The sequence below is a fragment of the Marmota marmota genome, unplaced genomic scaffold (genome assembly GCF_001458135.2).
Source record: "Marmota marmota marmota unplaced genomic scaffold, marMar, whole genome shotgun sequence".
Lineage (NCBI taxonomy): Eukaryota > Metazoa > Chordata > Mammalia > Rodentia > Sciuridae > Marmota > Marmota marmota.
This window is the reverse complement of record NW_026000222.1, coordinates 6074742-6098889: the sequence shown is the minus strand read 5'-3', so window position 1 is coordinate 6098889 and position 24148 is coordinate 6074742. Positions and strand designations below refer to the sequence as shown.

General features: G+C 45.1%; 1 protein-coding gene across 1 annotated transcript in view; it reads right to left on the bottom strand.

Moving 5' to 3' along the window:
- Pkd1l2 (polycystin 1 like 2) overlaps positions 1-24148 on the bottom strand; it is an 81775-nt gene that overhangs the window by 50416 nt on the left and 7211 nt on the right. The window contains exons 5-12 of the mRNA XM_048792395.1: positions 21738-21885; positions 14316-14536; positions 11951-12355; positions 9313-9390; positions 6748-6797; positions 4882-4999; positions 3054-3261; positions 926-1046 (exon numbers count right to left, since the gene is read on the bottom strand). Coding sequence (XP_048648352.1) covers positions 926-1046; positions 3054-3261; positions 4882-4999; positions 6748-6797; positions 9313-9390; positions 11951-12355; positions 14316-14536; positions 21738-21885 — 1349 coding nt within the window. The remainder of the gene's footprint in view (positions 1-925; positions 1047-3053; positions 3262-4881; positions 5000-6747; positions 6798-9312; positions 9391-11950; positions 12356-14315; positions 14537-21737; positions 21886-24148) is intronic.

Below are 24148 nucleotides of genomic sequence, written 5' to 3'. Positions count from 1 at the left end.
TCAAGAATCTCCATACTGCTTTCCAGATTGGCTGCACCAATTTGCAGTCCCACCAGCAATGTATGAATGTGCCTTTTCCCCCACATTCTCACCAACTCTTATTGTTGTTTGTATTCATAATAGCTGCCATTCTGACTGGAGTGAGATGAAATCTTAGAGTGGTTTTAGAAATCCATATGCAACAAAATGAAATTAAGCCCCTATTTCTTACCATGCACAAAACTCAACTCAAGTGAATTGAGTTGAGTTTTGTGCATGGTAAATCAAGAACCTAGTGAATTAAGGAATTAAGTGAATCAAGAACCTAGGAATTAAGGAATTAAGCCAGAGACTCTACACCTAATAGAAGAAAAAGTAGGCCCAAATCTCCATCATGTCAGAAAGACCCTGACTTCCTAAATAAGATTCCTTATAGCATAAGAATTAAAATCAAGAATCAATAAATGGGATAGATTCCAACTAAAAGGCTTCTTCTCAGCAAAAGAAACAATCAGTGAGGTGAATAGAGAGCCTACAGAATGGGAGCAAATTTTTACCACACACACATCAGATAGAGCACTAATCTCTAGGATACAAAAAAAAAAAAAAAACTCAAAAATCTTAACACCAAAAAAAAAAAAAAACCAAAACAAATAACCAAATCAATAAATGGGCCAAGGAACAGAACAGATACTTCTCAGAAGATGATATACAATTAATCAACAAATATATGAAAAAATGTCAACATCTCCCATAGTCTTTGATCCTTTGCACCTACTCGGCCTGCTGACCAGTCCCTTCTGTGCCTCAGTGGCATGTCCTCCAGCCCTCCTGACCGCTGCACCGGCTCCGTGTGGAGCTGACCCACTTCTCAATACTGGACATTCAACACAGGTCTGGTAAAAAAGGGAGATGGTTTCCCGTGAGTGGTTGTCAGCATCCTCACCTTATCTGGGGCAGTGTCATCTAAGTACCAGCTGAACGTGGCCACTGAGGCATCGCCTCCCAAGGTGACCCTGAGCTCAAGGTCTTCACCAGCAGTCACCAGGCGACAGTTCTTCTCACAGCTGAAAGGGAGAAAGAGGGCGAGGAAGCTCCCTGGGTGCGGCGGCCGTGGGATCTTCCCAAGTCCTTTGAGAAGGTGGGCAGTGGCCTTTTTCCAGACGAGACGTGGAGTAAAAGCCACGGCTGCCCACCTCTACCAAGGACAGCCTTGTTCTCGCCTGGAGGGCTCACGACCTCACTGAACTTTCATTTTGTTCACTGCACAGAGTAAAGTCGTGAAAAGTACAGGCAGCTGAACAGAACCCCGGGTTCAAGTCCTGCCCTTGCCACCTAGGAATGGCCAAGTCACGAAACTCTCTCAGCCTCATCTGCCAAGTAAGGGGATAAGATCCATCAATTTCTGTGATTCTCCTTTTTAAAATTTATTTACTATGTATGTAGTACTGGGATCAAACTCAAGGGTGCTGAACCTCTGAGCTATACCTCCAGCTGTTTTTTATTTTTATTTCAAGATAGGGTCTCACTAGGTTGCCCAGATTGACCTTGAACTTGCTGTCTTCCTGCCTCAGACTCCCAAGTAGCTGGGTTTACAGGCATGCATTATTGCAATTCTCTGAGTTCTAATAATAGGAAATAATGCTGTGGTTTCATAGCACATGTGCATGCATAAATCATGTTCCTGGGTGTTAGTGCATCAGATTCTTATAGCAGCCCTGTGGGTGACACTTCAGTAACCCCAGAGCACACACAGGCTCAGAGAACTGACGTCATTTTCCCAAGGTGATACACCTCCTAAGTAGGTGATGGAACCCCCATGTCTTACCTGAACCCTGGGTCTTCTCTGTAATGCCCTACTCCCTTCCTGGAGCCCCTGAGAGGTCACTTTGGCATCTGCTCTGTATCCAGTCCATCCCCTGGGTCTTCCAGATTTTAAAACCTCAAAAGTTCTTGACTCTTCCTATTCTTCCTTCTCTCTTGATGTATATTTTAGTACAAGATGGTCTCCTTTGGCCCCTCCAGACTGTCCTCCAGCTTTCTCTGGCTGTGACCCATTGACTGGCCTCAACAGGCTGTGATGCCCCAGCTCCTGCACCCTCAGGCTTCTGCTTGGGTCCCACCAATGGGAGCCCTGGTAGAGGACTGGTGGTGTGAGGAAAGAAGGTGAGGTTTGCATTCAGTGTTTTCCCTGCTCCTTCCTTGGAGGCTGCAGTTGGTGGCAGCTGTGTCTTGCTAGCAAAGCCCAGGGCTCCTGCTGGGAGGTCCTTCTACTGCCACAGCTCCCAGGAATCCCCACCCCACCCCATCTTAGCAGTTTTGGAGTGATGAATTCCTGTGCTGCATTGTAACCTTAGGTTGTTCCTTTAGCCCTGTCCAAACCTGTAGACAGAGTCTTCATCCATCAGTGGTTAGTCATGGTTAGAATAAGCTATTTTGTTGCTACAGGGATCAGGCTGCTAGGCTATGCTACCCTGAGCTCTTACCTTGACTCCAGCAACAGCAGGAGCAACCTCCCTGAGGGTTCCTACTCTCCTGCACCCATTCTCCACTCTGCTAGCAGAGTGTTTTGAAGCAAGATGTGACCATGTCTCTAACTGCTCAGCACTCTTGGCTGGCATTCTCTACTGAACTCTTAGGAAAGAGACCCAAACGTGGCATGACCTACAAGGCCCTGCCTGCTCTTCCAGCTCCTCTTGCCCCTCTCTCCTCCAATCTCAAGGATACTCTCCACTTTCACTTCCTGGTTGCTCTCTGTTCTCTCCCTTTCCCCTCTCTGTTCCCTCTCCAGCCCCCACTCTCTGGCCAAGTCACTTCCTCTTCCCCAGGCACATCTCTGCTAATCCCCAGCTCCTTCGGGAAGCCCTCTCTGACCCCCAGCTGGGGAAGCTGTCATGGATGTGTAGTCGCTCCCTTCATTCCTTTGCTCCAATTGTTGCTGAAACCCTTATGAGAACAGCCAGGACAGTCTGCCCACCCTTGCCAGCCCCGCCCCTAAGTCAGGGCCAGCCTGGGTTGGCTCTCGGTAAGTATTGACTGATGAATGAATGACAACCCTGGAGGAACTTGCCCACCTGATTTGAGGTTTGAGGTTCAGGGGAGCAGAGACATAGAGACACTGCTCTGCCTTGTTCTCTAGCTCCTGGCCCCTCAGGACATCCAGGTGCAGGGTGACAGCAGAGTCTGGTGGTGGCAGGCAGGATGGTGGGACCACCAACTCCCTCTGGTCCATGTGGAGCAGCTGCCTCTCAACACAGTTGGTCCACTGAGCCCAGCATCGCCCTGAGAGAGGTGAGCAAACACTGTCATCTGTCAGGAACACTGAACTTGGCACATGTGGCTACCTTCTAGTTTGAGGACCCCTCGCTACCCCCTCCAATGTGTTCATCAAGAGGCAGGCTCTGAGGACCATTTGTTTAAGATGGGATCTCACTGTGTTGCTCAGATTAGTCTCCAACTCCTAAGATCAAGTGACCCTCCTGCCTCAGCCTCCCAAATAGCAGTGAAACAGGCCATACTACAGCTTGATTTGATGTTTTTAGAAGAAAGAGGTCAATATTAACTGTGTTAGTTACAAACAGATTTTAGTTTTTTAAAGAATTGTCACTTATGGATTGCAGGAATGGGGCGGCAGAGGATGCTTTGGGAAATGGCCCACACCGCACCTAGACATGGAGCAAACCTGTGGGATCTATATAGTTGGTTTTATACCAGGGACTTTCATAGATGATCAGGCTGGCACTTGGCAAGAGAAACACCAGGAGGATCTGTGCTCCAGAAGGCAACTTCTCATCCTTGGAGAAGTTTGTCACTCCATGTGGAGGAGGCTGTCCACAGCTATGTCCCTGTAGGGTGCTTTGGGTGCCTCCATCTGCTCTGCTGAATCACCCCCTGCTTTATGTTGGCATCTCCCTAAGATTCAAAGCTGCTGATTGGTCTCTATCCATCACTGCCTCACTCGCTACCCCCTCCAATGTGTTCATCAAGAGGCAGGCTCTGCTCAGTTACTTAAACTCTACACTTGTGTCCTCTGTATTCAAGTAATGAGAAGTAATATAAAGTCACGACCATGTGGCAATATCAAAAACCTTGAACTTGTGCATGATTTTTGACCCTATTATTCCATTTTTAGAATAATAGGGTCATTTAAGTTATAAAAACAACCACAGAGGTAAACAAAGATCAAACTATGAGGGTGTTCATTATAGTATTGTTTATACAGCAAACAATTGGTGGCAACCTAATTATCTAAAAAGATAGCACTGGTCCATGTGCCATCTTTTTGGATAATTGATCACACATCAACTTGATGGTGCATTGTATAGCCATTACAAAAATCAAGTTGGACAAGAAGACCCCATAACATTAAAATATGAAGAATATGTTGTTCAAGGAAGAAAACAAGGGTTGCAAAAGCAATGTGCATGCTATGAATGACATGCATCTTATTTCTAAAAGAGTGCACATGCAGCTAGGGTATGTCCCTATAAAAAGGAGGTCACTGATTCTGAAAAGTGGTGCTACCATCTTGGTTTGTCAACAAATGTCAACTCACACCCTTTCTAGACTCTCTGCAGTGACACTTCTGGTGGGGTGGGAGTATTGCATCACTGACATTGTCAGAATTGCCTGTGCATGCTGGTAATAAAATTGCACACAGGCTTTTATGAGTTTATTATTGGTTTTAATTTTCTATATCCCCTGTGGCCTGCATTCAGGACCATCCTCCACCCAACCTTGGTTTGCCATGATTTCCTCATCTCCCATTTCCATGGAATTTGCAGTCTCTTGCATGTACACATTACATAAAATGTTAGGCTTAAGTAGTACTGTTGGTGTGAAAAGCAAGAAAACATCAAACTCTGACCTCAGGTCATGACTTATTGAGAAAGGACTACCTACCACATGACCAGTGGAAACGTAGATCCTTGTTATCATCTGGCCAGCTCAGAGTGACTGTTGTGAAAGGGTCTGCGTACATACCAGGCTCAACATGCACCTCCATAGCCCCTTTGTCTCTCTGCAGAAGAAGCAGCCATGGTGAGACTCCCCATTCACAGGCTGTAGGGTGTGCTGCCAACCCACACCCACCTCTGAGCAATCTGTGCCAAGAGTGGCCAAAGTAGAAATCTTGGAATGGAGAAAGACCCTAACCTATCCACTCAGGATCACTGGGTGAGTGACTTTGAGCGTGGGCTCAGGGTCTACCATGCATTCAGCTATACTGACACAGGCCTCTCTAGGCCAGGCCCTTCCTGGAGATACAAGAAAAAGATCCAGCCCTTGCCTTGAAGTTAGGTTAAAAAAGAAAAAAAAAAAAAAACAGGCAAACAAATGGACAAAACTTTGAGGAAGGGAGTCCTAGGGAATGTGAGAGGTGGAGGAAAGAGGCAATAAATTAAGAATGTAGCCCTTGGGGCTGGCCAAAGCTCAGATTGCCTCATTAGCCCATGACCTTCAGCCAGTTTCTAAGTCTCTGAGCATCTGTTGCTCTCAGGGTTTGATAGCATCTGACCTGCAGGGCTGCTGTGATTCAATCTAAAAAGAGCCAGTTGTTACCTCTATAAACTGGTCATTGGAGCCAGGGAACATTTCCCTGGAGGACACGCTCCCAGAACAACCACAGGAGGGGGAGAGAGGGTGGGCTGGGCAATAATGGGGAGAATGTGGGTTCTAGGAAAGTGCTTGGCAGGTACTCGGAATGTTCTGGGAGTAAATTCTGATCGGACCTGTTGAACAGCTCAAGTGGTAGGGCCTCTTGTTCAAGCCTAGAGATCTTAGCCTGGAATAGTATGAGATTACAGTAGAACTCAATCTTTAGTGGCTTCCCACAGCCTGAGAATAAAATCCAAATTTCTTACCTTAGCACCTAAGGCTCCATGCCTTCTGGCCTCTGTCCACCTCTGTAATCCTAGTCCTTCTCCCACACCAGGCTCTAGCCACACTGGCTTCAGGCCATTTCCAGCTTAAGGGCCTTCTCATCCCACCCATCAGCAAGCTCTTACTCTGTTTCCCAGCATGCTTCATATTTTCACATCACCTCTTGGGAGGCTCATCTGACCACATTTGCTAGACTACTCTGATGTTTGTATCTCTGCACCCTGCTGGTTATTTGTAGACACTTAACACAATTCTTAATTCTTTTATTTTGTTTGTCTCACTCAGTGAGCTTCATGAAGGCAGGGACCACCTCTGTTTATTCACCGTTACCTTCCCAGACACTAACACAAACCTTGAACATTATAGGTACATGATAGGTCTTTGTTATTGAATTATGCACACATGAACAATATTAATAGCAAGGAGTTGAATACTCAATCTTGTCATAACAACTAAAGAATGTGTACTTGTTTTCTAACATAAACACTAAAGCTATAAATTTTCCTCTAAGTACTGCTTTAGCTGTACCACACAAATTTGATTAGGTTTTGTTGTCATTATCATTTAGTTAGAGATATTTTCTGATTTCCTTTGTTGTTATATCTTTGGTCCAGTAATTTTTTATAGAAGAGTTGTATTTAATTTCTAAGATGTCTAAGAGATATCTATATATCCTAGTTAGCTTATTATTGATTCACAACATAGTTCTGTTGTGGTTAGAAAACATGATTTGTTTGACTTCAGTCCTTTTGGGGCTCCTTTCAAATGGAAGAAGACTTGGGGATTCCCATGCTTTGGCTATTGGTACCAACAAACCAAAACTCAAAACTAACAGAGTGCTTGAATATCTTTTTCTTGTGAAGTTAAGTGTTTATAAAAGATACTCACATTCTTTCCTTTAACATTCATTCCAGTTCGTTCTTGAAGACTGGATGGGGCTGTAAACACAATGGGAATGAGCTTTAAGCTTTCATAGAAAACCTCATATAAGATTCAAAAGGCAGAATCAGTCAGGCATGGTAGCACATGCCTGTGGTCCCAGCTTCTTGGGAGTCCAAAACAAGATCACAAGAGCCTAGGAGTTCAAGACCAACCAACCTGGGCAACACAGCAAGACTTCCCTACCCCCAACCCCCACTGCAAAAACAGCAGTCAGAGAATCATGCTGAGGATGCTGGGTCAGAGTGAGGAGCCCTGGTCTATAGCACATGCTAATTTCCATAGCATAAATATTCCCACCAGAGTAGATCTCAAGCTACCAACCCAACATTACTGAATGTAGAGTAAGAGGAAAGGGGTGCAATCAGATCTGACAAGCTAGTGGGGGTGGCCACAGCACCCCATGGTGTGTTTTCATTTCTCCCTATGGGCTTCTTATAGCTATGAGGACCTGGGCAGCTTAGTTATTATTCCTGAGTCTTAGTTTTCTCATCTATAAACAAGATTTCAGGAGCACTCAATACCATGCTGTTTACATTACGCTTCCTAACTCTCTATAAAGAATGCTACTGTGCCATGTTAAAAAAAATGGAAAACGGATATTCATCTGAACAATGCTCTGAAGACATTGAAATGTGAATGGGATTAATGTGTAACTGAGTGTGGTGATTAATAGGAACACAGGGTTATTCTATACAGATCGCTTGATTCTAGTGACTTGGGTATATTAAGAACTGGATACTCTGGCTGTTTAAAAATTCTCTTCCAGTAAATTCTCATTCACACAACTATAACTTTGAAGGTCTATAAAATTACATGAAGCAAAGCTAAGATGCCAAAGAGACCTCCGTTACCCTTAAGAAGGAAGATGGTCTAACAACCCTGGATGAAGAGATCAAAAGAAAGAGTTGCTGCCTCTGCTCCTGCCATGAATTAGTTGAGTGACTTCTGCAAAGCCAATTAGCCTCTCTGGGCCTCAGATGTCATGCATAGAAAATGAGGGCTGTGGACAGTACAGGGTGTTTTCCTCCTGTACAGGCAACCACGCCCCCTTCTTTAGGAAAGAGCACATCCCTTCCCTATTCTTTGTGCCAATGCTCACGATACGCCCACACCAAGCACCAGTTCCCTGTGGTCTCAGCCAGGTCCAGGAAGGAACTTGAACTGAGCTTGGTCCAGCAAGAGACAGGCTGGGACTTCCGCTGTAAATCTCAACAAGGAATGTTCTTTCTCTTCTGGGGACTGGGATCAAAGCCTGGGCCCATCTTGCGGGGCTGGGGAAGAGAGAATCAGATGACGCCAACACAGAACCAAGAGGTGGAGAGGGCAGGTTTCCCAGGACATTGTGTCTATTGTGACATTGATGTCTATCCCCTGGACTCTTCATTTTATGAACTGATAAAATTTCCTTTCAGCTTGGTCCAGTTTGAACTTCTTTCCTGTCCCTTGCCACTTGGAGTCCTTGGCAAAAGCATTTGAGATGAACTTTAAGCTCTGTGATGGCTACTACTGACTGGCCAGTCAACAGCTTTTACCCCACCCTTCCTCTTGGCAGCCAGATTTCACCTTCCCCTATAAGCACCTCGAAATTCTGCATCCCTGCTTTTCCAGCCTCCTTTACAGCTGAGTGCATCATTCTACCCTGATCAGCAGTGTCTGAGGGAAGATGACTGGGTGCTAGAGAGAAAGGGCACAGAAAGCAACATCCTTCTGCTGCTTCTGGGTGATGCTGAATTGACATACAATGTCTGGAACAGCAGCAGCCTCCTTGATTCCATCAGAGACAAGAGTAAGAACAGAGTCAAAGCCTGAGGATGGCAGAGCAGAAAGATAGACTGAGCCTGGGTCCTTGCTGGCATCACTGGCCATTGAATCAACCCTCTTCCTTTCTAATCTCTTATACGAGACGAGAAAGCTCTGAATGTTAAGTGACTTGAGTTGGACTTTCTGTTGCTTATAGCCAGAAACATCATAATCAATGCCAATTCAGAATTCCATGCCAGTGGTTCAATGTTTTACTGTACAATTGTCCCTCAATATCCCCAGGGGATTGTTTCTAGGATCCCTTCAGATACCACAATCCAAGAATGCTCACATATAAAATGGTGTTGTATTTTTGCATATAACATACACATATCATCTCCTATACTTTCTGTTTCTCAGTGCTGGAGAGCAAACCCAGGGCCTTGCACATTCTAAGTAAGTGCTCTACCACTGAGCTACACCTCTGGCCCTTCTCATATCCTTCAAATCATCTCTAGATTACTTGTAATACCTAAAATAATATGAATGCTATGTTAATAGTTGTTATGCTTTATTGTTTAGGGAATAATGACAAGAAAAACATCTGTAGGTGTTTGGCACAGACACAAGTTCTTTCTGATTTTTTGATCATTACCTCTTTAGAGAATTTTGAATGTCTGCAGTACAAGATATGCATTCAGAGCCCTGTTTGAGGGGCCCCTCACTAGATCCCAGGCAACAAGTTTGTACACCCTTGAGGAAACACCTTGCCTGTGATAGTGACGCTTCCTATCTCCAAGCTCAAGTTTGAGAAGGCATTCCTCAGGTGCACGGTGACCAGAAAGGTGCCTGCAAGGCAAAGGGCAAAGGGTGCAGTGTTAGGGGCATTGCCAGGAACTGTCCAACTTGTGCCGAGACGACTCTCCCTGCACGTGCTTTTCAGTCCATTCAGAAGGAATGGTGGCGCCTGAATCTTTCACCTCTGAGCATTTAATAAGCATCTGCTATATGCTGGGCACAGGGAAAGGCTCTGTGGACACAAGAGATGAAGGAGTATGGTCCCTGTCCTCAAGGGCCTATGGTCTGGTAGATCCATAGGCAGGAGTGCCAAACCATAGCAGGAATTGGTACAGGGGCATTGTGGGCATGGGAGAGAAAGAAATGGTTCATGGGATGGAGCCAGGGATGGAGCTTAACTTCCTTCCCACCCAGGGAAGGACATGACAGTGTAACAAGGACTTAGACTTCTCACTTTTGCCTGCAAACGTTTAAGTCATGGCTGAAAGCAGGATTAAAGACTTGGCATCTCTTCCTCCATTTCACATCCATCCTCTTTGTCCCCAGTCAGCTTGGATCCCAGGAACAGGGAATGACCTCATAAACCTCTTGTGATGAGTCCAAGCTACCCTGCAGGCCACAGCCACTTTCTTATCAGAGACCCCACCTGACTGATCCTTAGGTGGCGGTGGTCAGACCACACCTGAGCAAGGCCACCTGGCTGGCAGCTGCAGAGAGCCTCCAGCTGGGCAATCCCCAGCCCTGGCCCCCATGCCGTTCCTGTTGGGCCCTGGAAGGCAGGGCTAAGGACGCGGATTCCCCTTCCTGGGGTGGCTACACTGATTAAAGTTCTCTCATGCTGTTCACCTGTTACCTTCTCTGGTTTTTGCAGGGAGTGGCTGACCTGATTTGTGGGACCCCTCCAGTCAGCCCTCAGGCCTAGGACTTAAAGGACAGAATTGCAAAGACAGTCAAGAGAGGGGAAAGGGAAGAGAGGTGTGGAAGATTTATTTGGAGAGGACTGCTAATACCCGGAAACCCATCTCCTCCCACTATGGGGAAGGGCCGAGGGGAGGGGCTCCCCAGCAGAGAGGGGTCTTCAGGAAGACCCCTTAAAAATGTGGTGTGTGTTCTCTGAGGTTGGGAACCCAAGGGCAGGTTTCTTACTCCTGCCCCTGAACCTGCTGGAGGGGTGGCCGTGGAGGGAGAGGTAAGAGGGAAGGGAGGGCTGCGTTGGGTCTGGGAATACCCACAGTGGGCTGGCAGGGGGTAATAGTGGGTAAGAACTCTGTGGGCCCGATGTGGGCCGTGTTGCGGAAGGTGGAGAGAATGAGGAGACTAGCAGGGAGTGGGGAGAGAGGCAGCCTCCGGGCAGATGTGGCCAGCTGAAAGGGAGGCTCACTCTGTCCTGGGAGCTGTAATCTGTGGGGCCCAGCAGAGGGCCCCAGGAGCCCATAGTAGCTCTCACCAAAGGCAGTTTCAAACGTCTTCAGGGCCTTGAGACCAGGCCAGCCAGGCCGGAGCCAGCACCACCAAGCGCAAGTGTTCCTGCCTGATCCCCTTCCCCACCCTCCCTCAGCCCCTCTTCCCCTGGAGTGGTCCAAATCTGTGGGCCTTGGCAGGGAAAGAGTCTGTTAATCATCTGAGAGTGAGCAAACAAGTGGCAGGGTCACCCGGAGATGATGTCAATCAGTAAGAGATAAACTTCCCCCACTGAGCAGCTTTATGGGAGCAGAGGGGATAAAACCCAGTGGGCGTGCGGATCGTGGCCTCTACGGTGTGTGTCTTTTCCAGTTCCAGTGAACTCTGGGTTCTTCCTGTGCCGCACTGGACACTGGGTGCCTGGCCAAGACCTAGTGGTTTCTTATTGAACCTGTCATTCCTGCTGCTGTCTCTTTTGCCAGCACCTGCCCCTGTGGCTTGCTTCCTCACACACCTCTGAGGTCCCCAAAAGCTGCCGGCAGAGTCCTGGTGGGCTGGAGACCCCACTGCCTTCCTGCCTGCTGATCCCACCTCAGTCACACTGCTCTCAAGTCCAGCAGTTCCTTCCCGGGTCAATGCAAATGTGTGCTGTGACCTCTTCCTCATTTGGTGCCAGCCAGTCTACCTCATGCGTCATCTTATGCTTACTGCCTTCCAGTTCTAACCCCTCTCTCCCCAGGGCATGGATTGCAGCTCCTAGGACTATACTGTCCTTGACAGTTGTTGGAAGAAATCTGAATATATACTACTCTTTTCCAGTGGTCCTAAAAGAGGGTAATTTTGTCTTTCAGGGGACATCTGTCAATGTCTAGGAACATTTTTGGCTGTCATAACTTGGGGGACTGCTATTACTTGCATCTAGAGGTAGAAGCCAAGGATGCTGCTAGATATCCTACAGTACACGGGACCACCCCTGACTGTGACAAGGAGTTGCCCAGTGCCAAATGTCAGGAGTGCCAAAGTTGAGAAACCCCGCAGCTATAAACGGTTGAAGGGCACATAACGTGTCTCATCCTCACTGCGTGACCCAGGCAGGACCACCCATGAGCCATGCTTGTATCTAGGACACACTGAAACCTGACTGGCAGAACCCTGGGCTCCAAGTCAGAAAGGGATGAGAAGGGAAGTTGGATGGGTTGCCACCAAGTACCTTCAACAGGAACTGCCACGTGGTAAATCCCAGATGGCTCCCCCAAATCCTCTTCCGTTTGGGAGAAGTTTCCATTGAGTCCCACCACCTCAAAAGTCAGCTCCTCAGGGGTGCCGTGAGCCACTGAGACATTGATCAATAGGTCCTGCCCCAGTTCTACAAGGTCCGAAGCCCAGGAGGCCTGCAGTCCTGACAGCAGCTCCACAAAGTGGACAGTGATGTTCCCAGAGAGTGCCGAGGCGGTGCTGTTGCTGCTGGCTTGGATCTGCAGGTGGTGGACCCCGGGGCCCATCAGTTCCTGAGCATCCGTGTCCAGGGTCAGATTATAGGGTAGTGAGCCCCTCTGGGTGGCAGACTCAGCCAGAGTTATGTTGCCGGAAAGCACAGTGTAAGTCACTCTTGTTCCTAGTTGGGGTAAGAAGAATTTAAAAACATTGGTAACAACCATGCAGCCGCTTGTACTTTGATAGTTCATACTCAAGGTTTGATGTCTGATTCTAGGTGTAGGTATGCATACAGAAAGAGATATAAAGAAATATGTAAGGACATTACCCACTTCCCAATGTTAACAGTGACTATTTCTGAACACTGGGTTAATGAGTGATTTTTTTTGGGGGGGGTCCTCTAATTTATTTCTACTATGCACATGTTACCTTTTTTTTTTTTTTGTACTAGGGGTTAAACCCAGGAGTATTCTACCACTGAGGTACATCCCCAGCCCTTTTTATACTTTGTTTTGAGACAGGGTTTTGCTAAGTTGAACTTGTGATCCTCCCGCCTCGGCCTCCCAAGTAGCTGGCATCACAGGTGTGTACCGCCATATGTTACCCTTGAACTTAGAAGTGTGTAACAAAACTGTTAGAACATTTTGTTGATAGGGATGTCCTTAGGGAAGAAGCTGAAAAGGCAGCATCTCTGAGAGGTGGACTGTTTTTTATGCATGAGAATGGGCCTCAAGTCTTATTTCAGTGGTAGCAAGTGGAGGCTTTTCTTCCTCCTCCACCATGACTGCCTGAAGCCTACCAACAGGAAAACTCAGCCTCCTTTACCTTGGGTGGGTGCTCCCTCACAGTTTGCAGATAGGAATCCTTACTGGGTGCTAAATATCATGAGAATCTTAAAATCTCATTTATACCAAAAAATTAGAATTCCTTCCAAGCTAGTGTATTTCTAATTCAGATGATAATGAAGAAGGAGGAGGAGAAATTACTGGTACCAAATTATATTTATATAATAAATAGATAAAAGTTTGTTTTAGGCTTCCCCAGGTTCACAATATCATCCTTCTTCAGCCAGCAAACAATCAAGAGCAGAAGGGAGCACATTGAGCACCGTCCAAGCCTTTTACCCCTCCACTAAGGTACTGCTGGAGCAGTCTCCCGGTGGTAAGTAGTCACGTCCCCGTTTCCACAGCTCTGTGCTGCGTCACTGACATCACCAGGCTTGGTACAGATCTCACACTGGACCTGTGCCTCATCAAAAGATGCTGCCCTGGATAAGGATGGGTCTTAGCCAGGAAGTCTCTTCAAGAGAAAGGGTGATGTTTAAAATAACAACTGAAACAGTGTGAGCACCAGCCAATAGAATAGATGGTCTGAGGCATCAGAATGGACACTGTAGCCAATCAGAATAAATTCTGTAACAAATCAGAATGGATGCCATGACCAATCAGAATGACACTGTGACCAATCAGAAATGCTACTATGACCAATCAAAATAGATGCCATGAATCTAATCTGAATCAAGATGGACACCTTGGCCAATAAAAAAAAATAGACACGATGACCAATCAGAATGACGTCTGCAACCAATTGGAAACAGCATTGGGTGGACCATCACTGTAACAGCTAGTGTGGTGGTGCCAGTGTGTTCAGCTGAATGTTAGTCATGACTTCAACAAGATGACCATGCCCTGCTGGCTGATGCTGGCTATACTGAGGTAGGGTCAGCCTAGCCAGAGTCCTCCCAGTCCCACCTCATCCCATTCAAATTCCCCCAACAGGAAGTGGCATGGAAGTTGTTCTTGTGATGAGTCTATGGGCAGGCAAAGAAGGGCTTGGGAAGGCTGGGAGCTCTCATTGACTCACTAGCCTTGTGACTCTGGGCACATTTTTTAACTTTTCTGTGCCACCATTTCTTCACCTATAAAATGGAGATAATACTAGTATGCACTTAGTAGGCTAGCATAAGAAAAGCATCTAGAACAGTGCATGGCACATATAGATGCTAAATAAATGAATAAATGGTAGTTTAATTCAAAGTAATCACTGTTGTTATTTATCAAAGCCTGTTAGTTACCTAGACAGACTCAGAGGAAATCGAGGACCCTCAGCTCACCTTGACTTCCCCAGTGCTGCAGACTCACCTCCATCAAGCTCCACCTGAATCCACAGAGGCTCCCCAAAGACAGCCCGGCAGAGAGGGCTGGCTCCTGATCTGGATCGGCCAGCACACCCAGTGACACTGAGCTTCTCCATCTTATCTCGCACTGTTACTTGCTTCTGAGCTGTCACATGCCACTCGCTGGTTGTGCACTCCGCAAACACAGTGAATTCCCCAGGAGATGTAAACTGGTGGATCACTGTGCTGGACAAACTGCCGGCCACAGTCAGAAATGTTATTAGCATTGGGGATGCGTGGGCGCGCACACACACACACACACACAAACACACACACTCACACCTGACTCACATCTCCAGGCTCTGCAAAGAGAAAAGATGAAGGGGCATGCCCAGCTCTCAGTGTTAGGGAAGGTTACCCTGAGACCTCCAGGACAGGGGAAGAGTGGTAGAAACGACACTCGTCAGGGAGGCGAGTCTCAGGGCAAGTCCCTTTCCTGTCATTTCTTCCCCTGTCTGCCTCATCTTCCTTCTTGTTTCATCTGTGAAATACAATGCTCCAGACTACCTCTCTCCGCCTTATTTTCCCCATTTGTAAAATGGAATCAGATTCTAAACATACCAGAGTTGCAGGCATGTTTGGCTTCTTATTTTCAAGGTGCTAATTAAAAAACTCTCCCATGGCCCACAAAGATCCACAGACCTCTCCGTTCCTCACTGCAACCCTCATCTCCTGCCTCTTTCCCCTTGTCTAACTATACTGGTCACCCAGACCACTGTCCATTTTCTGGACCACGCCGCCTCTTTCTGTGTCAAGACTGCCAAGTGTGTGGTTCCTCACTGGGAAGTCTCTTGTCCCCTCTCCTTGTTCGTTCTCAGATGGCTCCTTGGGTCCTCCACTTAAACCTCACTTCCTAAGGGAAGCCTCCTTAAACCAAGGACTAAGTCAGACTCCCTTTTATGGTCACTGTGGCTTCTTTGCTTCTCCTGGGGGCACACATGTCTTTTGTGCTTGCTGGCTCTGTGTTATCCTCTGCCAGTGGGCTCAGTGAGGACAGTTCCAGGATCTGCCACGCACCCCCAACAGATAACAGAATCCACAGAGGCTCAAGTCTCTTTATAAAATGGCACAGCATTTGCCTATAACCTATATACGCCATCCTGTGTACTTTAAAGCATCTCCAGATCACTTAAAATATTAATATAATGTAAATATTATATAGTTATTGTACTATATTTTATGTTATATTTTATTGTTTTAATTTTTATTAGTTTTTTTTCCCAAATATTTTCTATCTGGTTGGTTGAATCTGCAGATGCAGACCCATGAATCTGGTGGGCTAACTGGACCTGGGGCCTCCACATACTATCTAGAACATGATTAGTGCTCAAGAAATATTCAGCAAGTGAACATATTTGTGAAAAAGCTTAGAAAGGTAATCTCTTTCCCAGGGTTGATCAAGATGGGAGTAAGCCCATTACAGCCTGTCTCTTCCACTGATTTAAACTACAAGGCTTGGCAGAAGACAAAAACTACCCAAAGACTTTAAAAAAGTAAACAACAGTGAGCAGATTGGGAAGAAAGTCAAAATGTGAAGAATGACCCATAAAGATGGTAGTTTCCTGTTTTGTTTTCCTTTTTTTTTTTTCTTCCTCTCTTGGCTTTGATCCAAGGGTAGCCTAAATAATGAATGTATAGGGAATAAAGAAAGAGCAAAAACCCCAGGAGAAACCCCTTCTCTGTTTAGGAAGGGGACCAGGACCATGTAAGTCTGAGAATACAGGAGAAGTCTCCAGTTTTGCTTTGTTTTGTTTCTTGTTTGCCTCTCTTAAACTGTCCCAAGACTGTCCCCTCTCTGGGAGCTGCATTAACAGCATAGGGTAATGCAAACATCTAAATCATCAATAGAAAGCCCATCTTTCATGGGGTCGGGGATCTCATGAAAATCAAAGGGAGATCAGTAGACAAAAGGGACCAACAACAGGTGGGAGGTAGGGAGGGAAAGGGAAAGTGCTGGGGAGTGATAGTGGCCAAATTATATTGTTACATTGTGTGCATCTACTATTAGTATAGCACATATAACAACAAATCCCACCATCATCTACAACTATAAATGCACCAATTTAAAAAACGTGGGAAGCCAGGCACGGTGGCACATGCCCATAATCTCAGTGGTTTGGGAGGATAAGGCAGGAGGATTGCAAGTTCAAAGCCAGGCAAGGTGCTGAGCAACTCCCTGAGACCCTGTCTCTAAAATAAAAACAAAATAGGGCTGGGGATGTGGCTCAGTGGTCAAGTGCACCCAAGTTCAATGCCCAGTACCGAAAAAAAAGAAAGCCCAACTTTCTGCCCAGAGGAAATACAAACGTAGTAGAAAGATCCAGAGAGAATTCCCTAATTTGTGGTTGAACCAGCAAAAAACACAAGCTCACCTCCAAACTGTGTATGTGCAGAAACAGACCCCAAAGAAATAGCACAGGCTTTGTGAATTAAAACTACAACAAAACCATGACCCTGGGAGTTGCATGCCCAGGACAGACTCAAACATCCCTGAAAACTGGACTGACATTGAAACTACTTCAGAGCAGACAGCTCAGACATGTGATGGGACCTATCTGGGTCAGTTGCCTGTTAAAACAAATAAATGTTAAAAATAAACTTCCGGAAGATTTCAACAAGACCCAGAATTTCAGAACATATTACTCAAAACATTCAGAATGCAATCCAAAATTACTTGATACATGAAGAACCAAGAAAATGTGACCGAACTTCAGGGGAAAATGAAATCAGAAGTCAGTCTTGAGATGTTGGAATTACCAGATGAGGACTTAAGTCATGTTATAAGCATGTTCTGTGAGGTCAAAGTAAACCATCTTGAAATGAGTGGAAAGACATGCATTTTCAGCAGAGAAACAGAAACTACAAAAAAGAATCAGATGGAAATTTTACAACTGAAAATATACAATATATGAAATAAGAAATTCACTTGATGAGTTCAATAGCAGAATAGAGATGAAAGAGAGAAATGTCAGTGAACTTGAAGATAGACCAAGAGAAGTCCAATCTGAAGAACAGAGAGAAAATATTAAATGAACAGAGTGGGATAGGTATGGTGGTACATGACTGTAACCCCAGCATCTCAGGAGGCTGAGGGAGGATAGCATGTTTGAGGCCAGCAGAGGCAACTTAGCGAGACCCTGCCTCAAATTAAAAAGACCTGGGAATGTGGGTCACTGGTAGAGCACACCTGGGTTAAATACACAGTACCCAAAAACAGAGTGTCGGCAACCTATGCAACAATATCAGAAGATCTAACCTGTGTGTCATTGGAGCCTCAGAGAGAGGAAATAAGATTCATGTAGAAAAATATATTTGAAGAAATAATGTGGAAACCTCTCAAACATGACAAAAGACATATTTACAGATCTAAGAGGCTCAATGAACCCCAAACAGGGAAATAAAATAAGCCATACCCATATCTATAATAATCAAACTGCTGAAGTTGAGATAAGGGGAAAATGTCTTGAAAGTAGCCAGGAAAAAAAAAAAAAGATGATATGTAACATACTTAAAAAAAAAGGTTTTGAATGACTCTAGATTTCTCAATACAAACTGTGGATGTCAGAAGACACTGAAACATGTCTAAACAGCTGAAAAGGATAGAGTTGTCAACACAGATCTCCAGAAAAAAATATCTTCTAGGAATTAAGGCAAAATAAAGACATTCTCAGGCACACTAAGAGAACTTGTTGCTAGCTAGTCTCCTCTGAAAGAAATGCTATTGGGAACTCTTCCCAGCTGAAGGGAGATAACAGAAGGACATATGGAACTTCAGGAATGAAGGAAGAGCACAAGATATGGTAATATGTGATTGGATGTACAGACTGTTTTTCCCATCTTAAATTCTTTCAAATACAGATGGCTGTTGAAGCGAGTTTTCAGTGTACCTGGATGTCATATCCATGACAAGTACAGCATGAAGGAGGGTGGGTCCTATGGGATAAAGAGGGAGCCTGGTAAGGCTTTAACACTTTACCTGATAGCGTAAAATGTTAACTCTATGTAGACCATGAAAGGTTCGGTATGTATATTGTAAACCCTGCATTAACCACTGAGAGAGTAATGCAAAGAAATACAGCCAAAAGTTAAAATGGAATGCTAAAATCATTCAAATCATCCAAAAGAAGACAGGAAAGGGGAGTAGAAGAAATAAAAACAGGGGGCAAATAGAAACAAATTTTAAAATGATGGACCTCAATCTAACTACAGCAGCAATTACATTAATTGTAAGTGGTTTAAATACACCATTGCTTGTGCCTCGTTGGCTCTTAAGAAACCAAGACCTAACCATGTGCTATCCACAAGAAGTCCACCTTAAACATAACCACATGGCCTAATTGAAATAAAGGAATGAAAGATAAATCAGCAAGCACTGAGTTGGACAATATCAGACAATGTAGATTTCAGAACAGGAAAACAGGAACCCTCTGTGGAAATGTGAAGGGTGTATGTATCAGTGATCTATCTGGAAGAAGCCATTTATTCCTTTCTCTGAACTCTGATATCAGCTGAAATTGCCCAGGACTAAAAGGCAGAGAAATGCACCTTTCCTAATTTCTCCCTCAGCAATCTCACCAGAGGGAGAAGAGTACAAAGTGGTTTTAGAAACTACTGCCAGCCAAGGGAGATAGGCTCAGAATACAGAGAGAGGGAGATGGTGAGGGAGAGGGAGAGGGAGAGAGGGGGAGGAGGGAGAGAGAGAAAAAGAGAGTGGGGGAGGGAGACAGAGAGAGAGAACAACTTAAAAATTCATAGTGTGATCCTATATGATGCTAAGACCCAGCATTTCCTTTCTTGGATATAAATCTAATATATGTACAAAAAGGTGGGCTAGAATGTTGGTGGCTGTACAATTTGTAATAGCCAAAAATGAAACACCATCCAAATGTTTCACCAACACTAGAATGCAAAAAGTTGAAGGATATTCACACTGTAGAATGTTATGCAGCAATGAGAAAAAGAAATCAGAATTATATGTGATATGAACAAATCCAAAAATGTATTGTTGAGCAGAAGTCAAATACAGTATATTCTCTGTGATTCCAATTACTTAAGCTTCAAATGCAGCTTACACTTACCCGTGAGGTTAGGGAATTAGGGCAGTGGTTATCCTTGAGGCTGGATGGGGACTGAGAGGGATGTTGGGAAGGCTGGTCATGTGCCTTTCCCAGTTCAGTAGCTGGTTACATGTGTGTGTTCATTATGTAACAATGGATTAAGCCCTACCTGTATATTCACTTTTCTGTATGTATGTTGTACTTCAAAAGAAAGGTTAAAAAAATAGCTCAAGACGCTAGTGGCTCTATGTTTGCACTCATGGCTAATATTTACCTTTAATAAGATGTAATTTTCTTTGAAGAAAAGCTCATATTTCTGGCCTTTGCTCCTAGTATCTAGCTGTCTAGAATGCCATAGTCTGTGTCACTTTGTTATGTCACTGAGAAGTGGCCCACCATGTTGGTAGATGAAGCCCTCTGACCAAGCCGGGCAGTGGGATAGAGCAGAAAGAGTGGGGAACCGGGATCACATCTCCTAGGGAATCCACTGGTTACCAGGACCTAAGATCCTGATATCTAACCTAATGTCTCAACTAAGCTCCTGGAGCCTTGATTCCCTGGTCCACACAATGGAGATAGAACTGGCCTTGGCAGGGTTGTTATTAGGTTTAAATGGTACAATACTGAGGAAGCGTCTGGTATATAATAAACCCAAATACTGTAGTTTTTGTTTAACAGGATACCATTGTGTACTACTTGGCCTATGAAATAAAAGTATTATTCACTTTCATGTAATATTGATATAATTATAAGAATTAAGGGATCAACTCTGCCAGTTATTTTCTTCTTTGTGGTCTCATATGCTCCTTAAAATTATCCAGTGAGTATAACAACACTAGAAATCATATTAACAACATAGGCCATATAATTCCCGGCCTAAAATATCTTCTCTGCTCCTCTGTAGTGGATGCTTCAAGTGTGTTGCCCAAGTTCCCCAAGATTGGGGGCAGCGTTCCTCCAGGCCCCACGGCTGAATTCAACTCCAGGGACCCCTTAGTCACAGGAAGATGCCTCACCCCAGGTAACATCCCCTTCCCAGCACATCTGCTTCCAGTGACTGCTCGATGCCAGGGGTAAGTGTCCCCTCTCTGGCCTCAACTCAAGAGGCCCCTAAGAGCCACCCCACTCGGGTCTCCATGGCATTGGTGGGACGTCGGTGGAGGCTGCTTCCAGTTCCACTTCTCCTCTGCCCCTCTTGGCACTCCTTCCATGTTCCAGTTCAGTCTTTTTCCTGGCACTCAACCTGTGCACCTTCCTCTGCTCTCCTTAGACCGGCTGGCACAAAGGCCCTCTGGACAGGGGCCCTGGTGAGTTTTCTGGCATCTCTGATTTTTCCACATCCCCTGAATGCCCAGTAGAATGAGATATTATCAGTCATCGGAGCACGCCGCCACGGCTCTCAGGCCCAGGCTGTCTCCTTCCCTAGACCTGCTGCTCCTGCCTTAGCATTCTGGCCCCCCAACCCAAAAGACTTCCACTCCAGAGTCCTTTCTGAGCTTCACCTACTATCACCTTCCTCTGTGCCTCCCCAAACAGCCTGTGTACACTAGGTCACTCTAAGGCTTGTGTTGTCTTGTGAATTATGGGTCTCCCACAAGTTCCTCAGCTGTGTGTAAGTGGCAGCTCTGAATGAGGATGAAATAATGGTGTCAACCCCCCAATCTGCCAGTGGGTGGCGCTTGGTTACCCAATACTGAACTTGAACAAATTCCTTGTGTAAATTTGTCCCCTAAGGCCCATGATATAATCTCAGAAATGCAGAAAGCTTTTCTTAATAGAGAAACGAAGATCTCGCTGTATAAATGAATACAAGGCTCAAAGAACCTCAAGCAGGAAGGCAACTCCTCAAGGAGGACTTCTGACTTCCAAGACACCATTTCCCCTTGAGGCTGGAGTCTCCCCCTCAACTCACATATACATCTGCAGCGGACATAGAGGGTCAGATTTTAAAATCCCTTTTTCTTAGACTAATGAGGAGTTAATCAAAAGTAGGAATTGGTATAACATGTGAAAGAAAAGCAGAGTGACATCCACACAAAGCATGTGACTTCTGTGTACTTACAGTCCATGCCCTATTGCAAATTGAGAAGCAAGGCTGCTGGCATTGACAAGAGAGCATCTGAGATATGACCTCAATGTTAGAAGCCATGTGGGTAGCTTTGAGATCCCACAAACTTTTACATGAAATACCAGCAAAATCAACCCAGACCAGAAAAGTCACTCAGCCCAAGAACCATGAGTCACTAAGTTCTTGGGGGCAGGGGGGGTGTTTATTACATGACAACAACTGACTGATACAATCCGACTCCAGGCTCAGAGAGTCCTCTTACCTGGGAGGGTAATAGGGATCAAGAGTGTGGCCATCTCCCATGCTGAGTATACAGGACAGATTTCCAATGTAGGGAGAGAGGAGCCATGTCAAGGAGATGGTGACATTGTCAAAGATGAAACTCCCATTTGTCACCACCAGTTGCAGGCCTGCAGATCCAAACATAAGACACCCAGTGCTCTTGCAAAGCAAAGTTGCACATTTCTGCTTAAAACCTACCCTATTCTACCACTTGACCTTTATTTTTATATGGGACATTTAAAGTTTATTTTTGGTTTTAAAAGTTCTTTAAAATTTTATTTCCATTCAAAGATAGTATGAGTGTGACGTGTATAAAGGGCACAGAATGAAAAGCCAGCCTCCCCTGTACTCTTGTCCCTCAGCTCTGGTTCTCTGCCAGAGCAGCCATAGCTACCAGCCCAGGTTCACCTTCCAGAGACAGCTGCACACACAGCACACAATCCTACTTCATTTACACACATGGTGCCTGCTGAATTCACTGTTCAGCACCTTGACTTTTCTTCACTCAGCACACCTGAGATTGCTCTGTAGGACCACAGTTAGAGCTGCCTTGTTCTTTTTAATAGCTGCACAGTGTACCCTGACTTATAAAGCCAGGATTCTATTGATTGACCCAATGATTTTATGATGGTTAAAAAGACAAAAGGCAAAACCCCTTTAAGAAACTCTACTTGGCTAAGGTGGCAGATGAATCATGTAAGCTACTTAGCGCACATTAAATTTTATAAAACCTTGAACTTCAAAACTTGGCACAGAGGATGGGCTGAGGGAAGTGGACTTAGCTGTGGCTCCCCATGGTCCTGGGCTAATCCAGGCACTGCAGTCTTTCAGTGCTTGGCACTGTAATGTCAGTGGAAAGGATCTTCTGGAGCTGGTCTGAAAGCCATCAGGGTCCTGATTCAGAGTTTTCTGAAGATGCTCAGGATGCAGCTAGGCCCTCTGAATACAGTCAGCAGGGCATCAGATAAAGTCCCTTCCTTCACAAATCAGAAACCAAATGAGTGGAACACACTGGTTGACAAGGGAGCAGGATGTTCAAAATCAGGGTAGGGGCAGGAAATCTGGTCCACATTGTCGTCAGATCCAGCATACCCTTGTGCTCTAAGTGACACATTTGTCTAGTGACAGCAATGCTGCAGCTGGCAGATCTCCAAGGGGCACCCTTTGTCCACTAGCAAAACCACCAAATGGAAATTGCTGCCAAAACACGTGGCCCTCTCCCCAGAAAACAGAATGGACACATCTTACTTGCTCTTAATTCCCCCAGACACATTCAGCAAACTCACGACGCTGGTAAAACCTGTCTTTGCTGCCACTCTCCCTTTTCTGCACCCTGTCATCTGTGGATCCTCCCTCCTTCTTCTTTCCTAGATGTCTCCTGGCGACCCCAGCATTCCTTGGCTCATCTTTTCCCTTCAGAGCTTCTGTCCCTATTGCTTGTGTCCACAGTAGAAGCTGTTGTTCTATGTGATTTGTCAGACGGTGGCTCAGGGTGGTTTCACAGCCTTAGGGGAAGCTGGTACTTTCCCACCCTGTTTATGGGATGCAACCACTTTAGAGGACAATGCCTGTTACCTTTAAAATGCACACACACTGTGATCCAGCTCTCCCACTGGTAAGGATCTCTCCTCTAAAAATAATCCCAGGCACATGTCAAGATATATGCACAAGGTTGAACACTGGCAGAGCAATACATTACAAAGGAAATTGGGAGCAATCCAAAAGTCCCTCAAGAGAAGGGTTTTGACATAATTTAGTGATGGAAAACAACACAGTCATTAAATGAATAAGGTAGTGACTTGGAGAGATGTCCAGGAATGTTAAGTGAAAAAGAACTGAGTTGGGGCTGGGGTTATGGCTCAGTGGTAGAGCACTTGCCTAGCATGTGTGAGGCACTGGGTTTGATTCTCAGCACCACATATAAAAACAAATAAATAAATAAAGATTCATCAATAACTAATAAATATTTTTAAAAAAAGAACTAAGTTGTAGACCACTATGTTTCACATGATATATTTTTATAAAAAATATAGGCAAATACATTCATACATAGCCATGTCTATGCAAACATTTTAAAAAGCAGGAAAGTTTCTATTCTAAATAATTAATAGTGTTTCTTTATGGGGAACAGGATTTCACATTGAAGGGAATTTTTTTTCCTTTTTAATTTATAAAGCTTTTATTTTTTCCTAATTTTTTTTTTAGTTGTAGATGGACACAATATCTTTATTTACTTATTTTTATGTGGTGCTGAGGGCCTCACACACGCGATGCAAGCGCTGTACCACTGAGCTACAACCCCAGCCCCTATAAAGCTTTTATAAATTATGACACTGTGGATTAATTTTTGTGGCTTTCATGATTTGTACTTTTTTAAATATTTATTTGTTT